This window comes from Tupaia chinensis, unplaced genomic scaffold (genome assembly GCF_000334495.1).
Source record: "Tupaia chinensis unplaced genomic scaffold, TupChi_1.0 Scaffold000272_1, whole genome shotgun sequence".
In the NCBI taxonomy this organism is placed as follows: domain Eukaryota; kingdom Metazoa; phylum Chordata; class Mammalia; order Scandentia; family Tupaiidae; genus Tupaia; species Tupaia belangeri.
In genome coordinates, this window is record NW_006159754.1 from 7,106,503 (window position 1) to 7,117,753 (window position 11,251).

At 39.3% G+C, this 11,251-nt stretch overlaps 1 protein-coding gene across 1 annotated transcript in view; it reads right to left on the reverse strand.

Moving 5' to 3' along the window:
• SSR3 (signal sequence receptor subunit 3) overlaps window positions 1-11,251 on the reverse strand; it is a 12,513-nt gene that overhangs the window by 572 nt on the left and 690 nt on the right. Inside the window, exons 2-4 of the mRNA XM_006149771.3 lie at window positions 9,913-10,039; window positions 5,176-5,274; window positions 1,122-1,253 (exon numbers count right to left, since the gene is read on the reverse strand). Coding sequence (XP_006149833.1) covers window positions 1,122-1,253; window positions 5,176-5,274; window positions 9,913-10,039 — 358 coding nt within the window. The remainder of the gene's footprint in view (window positions 1-1,121; window positions 1,254-5,175; window positions 5,275-9,912; window positions 10,040-11,251) is intronic.

The following is an 11,251-nucleotide window of genomic DNA, read 5'->3' on the forward strand; positions in this document are numbered from 1 at the left end:
TGGAAAAAATCAGAAAAAAATAGATTCAAATTTAAAAAAAAAAAAAAAAAAAAAAACCAGAAACCTGGAACACATGATCACAAAGAACACATCTGAATTCCATTTAACCTTCATGAGAAGAAGTGATCAAAGAACATGGGGAGGAGAGAGACTTGTTTTCCTTTTTCTCCCCCAAAGCAAAGGAAGTCTCCCTTGTTAATCAGTGTTTTTGCTGCATTTGGCTTGTAAATACAAGGAGTTTCCAAAAGTTTACAGCTATTCCCAGCCTCAGGGCAAAACACTCCAGTATTCCCAGAAGATACTAACTGGAGGTTGTCTCATATCTTAGTTGGTCAAAATCTCCAATTGTTACCTGCACATTCTGGGATAACACCTTTAATGAATTATCCTAATTAGAGCAGACTGATTCTTGCTCAAAAGCTCCATGTAGAAAAGTTTGAAAGGGCATTAAGGTATTGCAAAATGTGCCCTTTTAACTACACTGGCCATCACTCTATCTCAAAGACCAAAAATAACAGCAGACACATGGACTTATGCCAGGAGCTATCAAGGAAAGCAACTTTGCTTTGGCTCCTTGCAGACCTTTTGGTAAGAGGGCAGGCATACGTACTCACATAGAGAAGACTGCTTTTTAATACTTGTCATACACTTAAATTGTTTAAAGTTAACATTATAACTTAAAACAACTTGTAAGTCAACCCAAAAGCTGTTATTTTAAATGTCCAGAAACTAGAATCAGCAAGTGGTATAGTGGTTAAGGCACTGGACTCCCACATAGCCAACAGCAGTTCAAGTCCCAAACTTGGTAGCTTGAAAATCACAATGGGCATGTGTGCTTACATGCCCAAGATCCCAGGAGGTGAATGGAGGAGAAGGGATTGTGGTATGGCCATCCTCCCAGGGAGTTATTTGTCACTTTTCTCTCTCTGGTGGGCACACACACCTTGTGGCCAAAACCATAATTAATGAATTATTTAATGTCTGTCTGTCTGTCTGTCCAGGAACCTGCCTAAAGTCGGTGCTATTTAATGGGCTAACCCCCAGAACAGTCTTTCCTTCCACTAAAATACCAGACAAATTGAAACCAAAATGAACTACTGTTCAACTTTTAAAAAGGATACACTGTGGGGTTGAAGTTCTTCAGTATAAAGAAGGAAGCAACGATGACCAATACCAGGAAGAGAGTGTTATTATAGAAGATGGAAAATGTTGTTGCTTCATAATCAGCCACTTCATTCTTCTTCCACAAGATTCTAGAGACACAGAGACAAGTCAAACCAGTATGTAAATACATGCTTATAAATTTTAAACATCACATAGCTCTAGTTCATTCAAGATAAGTTTTTCCTTAAGTTTTCTAAGGTGAGAATGTGCTGTCAATATTAATTTTAGTCACACCTGTCCTGTTTCTTCCACTAAAAAATATACTCTGCTTGCTTTATTGATGCTCAAGAAAACAGTTTGCTGGATACGTTATGCCTTTTCCCAGGCATCCAGGGCTCCAGAGGAATGGACTGATTAAGTAAAATCGCCAGCAGCAAAAACAGGTATTTTTCTAGGTCCTCACCTAAAACTCTAAGCTTGATGATCAGCAGCCTGACTGAGCCTCCTTCTTTGGTCGAACCCCGGTTTGAGGCTCTCTACAGCCTTTGTTCTCACCATCCCAACAACAAACACTAACTGTGGTCTCACAGAAGCAGACTTGTTAGCCAAATTAATTCAAATAAACAAACGATGTGTTTGGTCATCAGAATTTTTTAACATCGGTAAAACTCTTTCACTTTTTACTTATTCTGTTTTCCTTGTTATATTTTATCTTATTAATTTACTTATTAATTAATTTCATAAACCTTTTCTTTTACCCCCTCATACAGGCAAAAGGAAGTTCCAGGGTGCCTATGAATAAGGGAGCCTCTATTCCTCTTGGTTAATCAACTTTGTAAAGCAGTTTTTAAAAGGATAGGATATGACCCATTAGTGGGACAAGAAATCAATTGAGTGGATTAAGTGGCCAGGGAAATTAATTGAGTGGGTGGAGAGCAACATTTTTTTTTCTTTTGAAACAGAAAAGAGTGGAAAAATATCAAGAGTGCATCATGCACAGTAATTATTGTTTTGGAAAACATTTCCATATCTGTTGAGCATATTTGGTCAAAAGGTAAAATGTATACTTTTACTGTGGGTAATTTTCAAAAAGTTAAAAGCTACTGCTGTTCAAATCACATTGTCACACCAAAACAAGACCCTACTCTGGAGCCAGATGATACCTCCCCATTACAAACTAAGAAATCAGTAGCCTCTGACAACATCTGTCCTATTTCCTTGATTCTACAGACATCATTAACTTAACAGATCTTTATTTACTGTACGTTTTGGAGAAGGGAAGGATATTACATTAAGCACACCACTAACTTTAACACATCTAATTTCAGTGAAGTTTAAATGTAAATCGAAAAAACTACATGATGACTTGAAGATACATCATACCATTCAAACACTGATCAAAGCAAACACAAGCCTGGAAAGATAAATACTCCCAACAAGGTTTAACTAACACTAGAAAATACTCGGAACGGCCTTTACTTTTTGTTTTTAACAGGGTCTCACTGTCACACTCTTGACTCAGCCTCCCAGCTGGCACTACAAGCACACAGCACTATGCCCAGCCTGTAGACTGGCCAGGAACGGAGTACAGCATCTCAACAGTGCAAGCCACTGATTCTTTAGGTTACTCGAGCTCTCAACACGACCATGTGTTAGTTACATCAATGAGTACAGTCAGGACTGCCTGAGAGCCTTCAGAACGATCCCCAGTCCACCCACATACTGGTTATTTTGAAAAAAATTCAGGACCTCCAAATGCCCTGATTATCATCAGTGGTTCTGCCAAAGTTTCACTAATAGGAAGCTTGGCGTGGGAGAGTACCTCCCAAAGAGCCCTTTCCCAGGGAGGGCTTCCTACAACAAAAGAAAAGTTGATACCAAACAACAACTGTTGTAATTAGACAATGTTAAATGACAGATCACCAGTAAAACAAGAAGAAATAACATTCATGCCCTGGAACAAATGGTAGTGAATCTGATTCTCCTCTGCTTTCTAAACTTGGATGAAAGGACATTTAAAGCACTTTTAAATTGGCCTGGAGGATATATTCCAAATGACTGTAGACAGTGCTCTCACTGAGACAGGCGCAAGGACAAAGAAAAGCTGATAAGCTTTCCCCTTAGATCAAATCTCTTAGAAGCAACTTATCTGCTGAGAGAAACTTACTGGATCTTAATAAGAGTCTCCAATCCTCATTATTAGGGTCAACCATGAGGATAGACCTGGGTAAAATGGTATCCAATGTGGTTTTTGTGAGAGAAAGACTAACAGCGTAAATTTATACTAATGACAAAAGTGAAATTTTATTATCTTCTGACACTATGCCTTTTATATGTCCATGAAATCTCCACCTCACCCTACTTGAAATCCCTAATTCAGCAAATGATAAAGAAGTTTCCTTCCCAATTCCAACTCTGATTCCCTAGTAGTGACCACCTGACCACCATACTGAGAGGGATTCTCAAACATGTCCCAGGATCAAGAACAAGTGCCAGGCCAAACCAGGCAAGTCTGCAGTGGCAGAGGAGACCTATCTGCCATTCCTGATATAATCACATACCTTTAAGTGTTGTAACAAGCATTTTGAAATTTGGGTAGCTACGATGAACACCTCAGGTTAAGAAATGCTGTTCCACCAAAAATGATAATTCATTAAAAGATTTTTTAAAAAGAGAGATTGAACATTCTAGATTATTCAAACTCTATTCCCTACTAAAAAATATGCAATCCAAAAGCCATAAAGCCAGACCTCATTAAAACCACTTCCCGCAAAAGGCCTTCACTGTCACAATTTTAACACTGTGCCTTCAGTTTTATAAAGGACCCATAGGATTTAGTCATTTCAATAATGTTCTGGAACCTTTCCAAAACCATTGGAGAAAATACTGTTCATTAAGTTATTCAGTGTCTCTTCAGTAAGGATCCACTTGATTAAGTCCTTCCAAGATTCAATGCCAGGAAAGTTTCTTTCTTTTCAGAAAGTTGGATGACCTCAGATGCCTCCCCTGACACTTGTAAGCTCAGAATTCAGTATGGTGTGCAACTGCTGTAACGAACTCTAAGGTCCTTGTTCATCGACCTTTTCTTCCTTATAAATGGTTTCTGTTCTTTTAAAATTGCATTACTTTGTTTTATATGCACTTTATTATTGCACATTCCCAGTCTTTCTGAAGCAAAGTGGAATAAAAATTCTGTTCCACACAGCCCCTTGCTGATAACCAAATCTTAAGGTCCATTAAAACAACTAGACTCATGACAATTAGGCCATCTGGCAACTCTGAAGCACAAGTTTACTCAATCACTCAGGAGCTTTTGCTGCTTAGATAGAGAGTAAGACTTCACTAAGCCTCCTAGGAGCAGCTGGCAGAAAAAATTGGGCTTGGGGACTAACAAAATGGATGACAGAAGACATTTTCCTAACCAAGGAAGGTAACCAAGAATTAAATGTCCTGTGGGAAACTTGGGAACAAACAAAAGTAGCACCACCTAGAAATGTTAACGCATAACACAATGTAAACCCTTCAGACCTCTCGTGAGGTGAGGTGAGGTGAGGTGAGGTGAGGTGAGGTGAGGTGAGGTGAGGCGAGGTGAAGTGAGGTGAGGTGACACGTTCATGGTCACACAGCTATCAGCAGCAAAAGCTAGCACTAAACACAGGACTGCAGCCACCTACATTCCAGCAGAGCAGTTACAGATATAAGCTCAAGTCAGACTGCCTGTGTTCTTAACCCTGGATTCACCATACACAAGTCTACCACTCTGGACAAGTTACCCACGCTTTTTGAACCTTACTTTCCTCAGATGTAAAATGAATATAACAGCCATTTACTTCATAGGCTCTTTGGAGAATAAAGCAGAACAAAAAAATAATAATGACTAAATAGTAATAACTGTAAATAGTAATAAAAACTGAAAAAGGTAATTATAGCTATTTCCACTACTTCTGCTTCCATGATTCCAAAATTTACATTGGACAATTCCAATATCTATATTCTCTAAGCAGAAATAAGAACTTATTTTCTCTGAAGTACTCCCTTTCTGATTACCGCACTTTAATTAAGGAGTCAAACCTTTCATCTTTCTCTTTCCGAGACATCTTTCTATTATCAGCTTCAGAAAGTTTTCGGGTGACTTCTTTGGAAACAGCATCCTCCCTCTTCTGTGCTACCCTGGAAGAAAAGAAAAAAAAAGTTTCTACATGCTTCAGGGTGAACATCATACTCTCTGAGAAACACTCTGTACTCCTATTTTGTATTGGCAACTGAACGATACTTTATATTTTAAGAAATAAGATGGACAAAAAGTTCCAAATATATTATACTGCACTAGCCAAAAGAGAAGTTCAAGGAACTTCCAAGATATAGTTTATTAGTTATATGTTTTGGTTTCTGTTTAAAAGAATTTTTCAAAGTTCAGGTATTTGACATGATATGAAACTCCAATGCTATTAGCATAATTTAGTTATAAATTATTTTAACTATATTTTTGTTTGTTTTTAGGTTTTTGCCATAGGGATATGCACTTGCCAGAGAGAGAAACTGAGAAATCACTCCTCAGTGGGGGGGATGTCCACAACACAATCCCTTCTCCTCTATTCTCCTCTTGGGCTTTTGGGCACGCATGTAATGTGCCCCGTGTGCCCTATAGCAAAAATCTCTAAAAAAAGGGAAAGGAAACAAAAAGGGAGTTAAGGGGACAGTTTCTTTGGAGGACACTTTAGGACACTACAATGAATTTCTTACGTTAAAGATCCAATGTCCCCGGGAACCAGCAGTTAGCATAATGGCTATGTTGCTGGACTCCCACGTAGTCGACCGCGGTTCGTGTCCCGGACCCGGTGGCTTAAAACTCACGCCGGGTGCGTGTGCGTGCGTGCCCAAGATCCCGAGAGGACAATGGAGGAGAAGGGACTGCGGCGTGACCATCCCCCCTGGGGGGTGATTTCTCGCTTTCTGTCTCTATGTCTCTCTCTGTCTGTCTGGCGAGCGCACGTGCCCTACAGTGAAAATCTCTCCAAAAAAAAAAAAAAGATCCAATGTCCCCCAACTTATTTTAGTATATAAAAACTATCTTTTCAGATGCTTTTTTCATTCCTGGGACACTAGTCTCTGAAAGCAAACTTCTCTCAAACTCTGTACTCGACTAGGCACGAAGTAAGTGTTTAAAATCAGATCACTTCTTCGTACAAAGATCAACTGAAAAGGACAGTTTACAGAAGAAATCTTTCTTGGCTGAATATAAAACAGACACAAATACGCACAGATGCACACACACCCTTTGAGATGCTGGGAAACAGAAATACTCTCTGAAACAGTTGGTTATCTTTAAGCATCTTTAAGACAAACTGTCAACCAACTGGTCACCTGACAAATCTTCCTGAAGACATTAAACCAGGTAACTAAATAATTTCTCTTCTCAGTCTAGAATCTTAGACTCACCTCAAGAGGCATTAACACCACACTGAAAGTTTACTGTAGCTGAAGAAGAGGAAGCCCTCTCCTCTGTCTTAAGGCTCGTAGAAAATCAACTATGTTTAGTGCTAAAAGCTCAAAAACAAGGCAAGGGTCACTCCAGGGGTCTAACATTCAGCCAAATCAGATAACTCATGAAATCAACTGCAATCTTTTTCTTCTATTTTTTCATATCAGTATGTTAGAATCGCCAGAATTAAAAAGAAAAATAAGTTAATTCCTTAAAATAAAAACACCTTTGCAAACATTGTTTAAATCATGCCATCATTACAAAAATCTTCATAAGGGTTTTTACTCCCAACCTCCCCAACCCTGAACACATGGATTACATGCCAGACACTATGTTTAATGTGTCACATGTAAGATCATATTTAATCTTACCACCCTTTGAGGTACTATCACTCTCCCCACTTTACAGCTCAGTAATCTGACAGCTACACAGGTGAAATGAATGCTCAAGGCCACGTATTTAAAAGGACAAAGGGACAGCACGTGGTTGGTGGTTAAGACACTGGACTCCCACATGGTTGACCATGGTTTGAGTCCCAGACCTGGCGGCTTGAAAATCATGTCAGGCGCCTCTGTGTGCATGTCCAAAATCTCTAGATAATAGAGAAGAAGAAATTGCAGGGCCATCCTCCCCTAGAGGGGGTGATTTCTCACTTTCCCTTTCTCTGTCTCTCCTTCCAGCGAGCATACATGCTCTATCACAAAAACCTAAAAAAAAAAAGACCAGAGCTGGGACTAGAATCTGTCAACCTTGAAGCCATCATCTCCCTACTACCAAACATCTCCCCACTCCGCATTTGGCTAGATCTTTGAGCCTTTACAATCTTGCAAATCGGTAAAACTTTTACTGTCAGGAGCAAGATTTATATTAAGCTAAAACTATGACTTAAAAAATCTCACTCTGAGTCTACAGTCAGTAAGTCATTAAAATTTGACTGCATTAAATGTACTAGTAACTGTTGGAAGGGACATAAAACAAAAGATATAGTATTAGGTTGTAGGAAGGTCATGATGTATTTTTGCACAGAAAAGTACATCATGACTTTCCCCGAAACCTACTAGTTGCCTTCAAGAAGTCTAAAGTAGAAACAAGAAGATAAAAAGAGCATGAATCAGATTTCAAAGAGGTGACTGAAAAATGATATTCAGAACAAGTGAAAAACATCAAGTCTCAAAGGGACTGAGCGCAAAGGGGGTCATAAAATAAAGCTCAGGCATCATGCCCACTTGGAGGGCTTCTCCATCCACAGACAGTCATGTCTCTCAAGAACCACAGCCCAGAACATCAGGGGCCAAGGCTGGCTGAATGCTGCAATGGCAGTTGGTAGAGAAGGGCTGCCAAGCAAAAAGATGACTATGACCCAACTCTGAGGGAGTATCAGAAATGCGCCACAACACCTGGGCCCTTCTGTGTATAGAACGATGGGAGAAAACTGAGGCCACTGCGGCCATTTCTTCTAATAAACCCCTATTAACTGAGCTTATCTCGACATGTTTCTATTCCTCACACTAGAACCAGCTTAACACTCAGACAATAGCACAAAGGAATGATCAAACTTAGAACTGTCTGAGAGAGAGTCCCAGGTCTCAAAATAAAACCGCAAAGGAGATAATCCTAAGTGGGGAGGACACAAGTCACAGTCAAAGGATGACAAGAAGGCTGAGTTGAAAGAACTAGGCCCAGTTCTTAAACAAGAGGACAGATTCGCTGGAAGAGGGCAGATGACTGGTATTCTAGAAGCCTGGAAGTATTTGGTTTTAATATATCAGGAAAAAAAAAAAGGACATAATGAGTTATTCAAATAGAGTGACATGATAAAAATGATGCTAGACAAGGAGGAATTCATATTCTTCCATCCAAAGGAATAATAACTGCACTTCACATAGATTACTTTAGGATTACGTAAGTGATGTGCTTTCTACAGCAGGCGGGGCCCTAAACTTTTATTTTAAGAGATCAGATGGAGAGGTTAGACAGTGATACAGCAGTAAAATGCAAAACTATGCAAGGGTGACCCACATGGGAAGGTTTCAAGATCTCGTCCAGAGAACTCCCTGAGTATGGTGGGCACATGTGTGCCCCTGATCAGGGTTGGCTGAGGTGGGATAATGTCTGTCTCACTCTCTCACTCACTCCTGGAAAAAAATAAATGTATGGACTTTAAAAGCGAGAAAGAGAAACCAGAGGAAGACTGCTATACTAATCTAAGCAGAAACAGTGTCTGGTGGGAAATACGGAAATGAAGATAATGTACATTCAAAGCAGGCTAGCACTCTGTCTCAGGGAAATTCCAATCCTCCTTAAGAAATTACTTCCAAAAGAATAGAGCACCTAGAAGGTTCTATTAAAGAAACAGAGAAATATCCTGCCATCTCTAAGTATCAAAGTATACATGAAAGCAATGATAAAGGTGCCCTTTCCAATTAAACACTTATTTACACCTGCTTCCCATGAAGACCATGGCACTCAGAACTAATAACTGTTACCATATTTCCTAAGTCTAGAGCTCCTCCCCCGTCAACTTTTAGGAAACTAGAGCACATCATCACTTATAGTTAATACATAAATTTACTGTGGTGAGGCTTGGGTTTGTGTCTCCAAAAACTACTGTGAAAATAATTATATACTTTATAAAGTATATATGATCTTAAAATAGAAGACATTCATATACTTTTCATACACGTTTCATACACTTGCAAGAAAAAATATCATTAGCATTGAAAATGCCAGAGTCTAACTAAAAGATCATTTCTTTCACTTCCAAAAATGAAAGTCAGCCCAGAACCATTCTTTCCAGAAACAACTACTACTTTGTTTCTAAAATATTTATCTACTTGATGGATTTGTTTTTCTGATGAACCCCATGATTAAGGCTAGTGTTCTGTGTTGTTTTAAAGATTTTAACTTTATTTATTTATTTATTTATTTTAATTGAACCAGAGAGGAACAGAGTGAGAGAAAGAGAAAGAGAAAAAGAGAGGGAAAGTGAGAAAGCAAGCCACCAGGTCCAGGACTCAAACCATGGTTGGCCATGTGGGGGTCCAGCACCCCTAACCACTACACTACCTGCCGGCCCCAAGGCTTGTGTGTGTCCTAACTCCACCCTCAAATTCCACTTTCACGGCAGTGTCAGCTTGATCACTGCCTCTGCTTTGGTTAACAGTCATTTCTATCATCAGTGTGCCTTCTCCCCAAAATACATAAACATACAGATCTCAAATTAATGTTTATTGAAACCAACATACACACAAATGATCTTTAAGCTATCTTACTATATACAAAACTGCGACATATAATATATACTTTCACTTGCAAAATGTACTTACTTGTGCTTGAGAACAAATTTTACATTCTTGTATGCAAAGGCTACCAAATAAGTGCTTACTAGGGTCATCACACTATACAGAACAGCAGACTGAATAAGATCCATATGCCATATTCTCCAGTATAACCCTGAATTAAAAGGGGAAGAGGAAGACAAGAAATAAAACATTACTACTCTATTACAAAGGCCTGCTAATTATTATAGCTAAATTTGGTAAAATACAGTGAGGGTTTGAGGATGCAACACAGTATCTGAGAATCTTTAGATATCCAGTAAAAACAGTTCCCAGTTCAGAATGTGGACAGAAGTCTGACTACTTTTCCTATTTTCCAAAATCTTTTCAAAAGGGGGCTGGGGAAGTCATGCCCACAAACATTAACAGACCATTTATTTTCTATTAACAGGATTCTTCCTACCTCCTGTTCCTGGCATAGTATCTTTGAGATGTATATTTCAACCAATTACAGTATATTCTTTCACTTATCCCTTCCCAAGACACAGAACTTCCCTTTTCCTTGAGATGTAGATTAAGCCTTTCTTTAACTAATCTCTTCCCAAGACACAGATCTTCCTTTCCAATCACCAGCCTAGAAATTGTGGAACCCACCTATAACCTACAAGCCCCGCTTCTACATGTCCCGCCTTTTGGGGCCAGACCAATGGGAAAATCTCTTCACGAAATGTTGTCTGTCAATCTCAAAAGCCAATAAAAGTAACTTCTGTACATGATCACCCCGAGAAAAGGCATGTGTGCCTCTTCTCCAGCCTAGGTCACACAGTTGGCTTGGAAATAAACCGTATTAATTATTAATTTTACAGTTGGTTCTTTTTTTCCGTCTACAAGAACACTTGAAAAACATAACCTTCGTGTTACTAGTCCAGATGGGATTTCTGCTAGGTCTAAAATGAAAACGAACTCTGGCTCAACAGAAGTCACAATTCAGATTTCAAATTTCACGCAATAAGGTACTATTATATATGCTAAATACAGGCCATTCCAATCGCCACGTGCAGCCTCAAACCATTACTTGCCGACGTGGCTGTTATCTGAAATCATGGCAGTGCCTTGTGGAGCCAGTGAGCCATAGGGCTCCCCACCGCGTTAATTCCGCGTTAGGTTTTATAAGAGCAAGAGAGAAAGCATATTTGGATTTACTGCCCATCAGCAGCGCAGCAGTAGGAGACAAAAGATTTGATCAAATGGGGAAGGAAGTGTAAGCTCTAAAAGCAAACTTGACAAACTTTGCAGTTTCCCATTTAGGTGAGAATTCTAGGTAGGAGCATTAAAAAGTCTCCAACCTCTCTCATTCTGCAAATCGGAAAATGATGCTCAGTGGCAT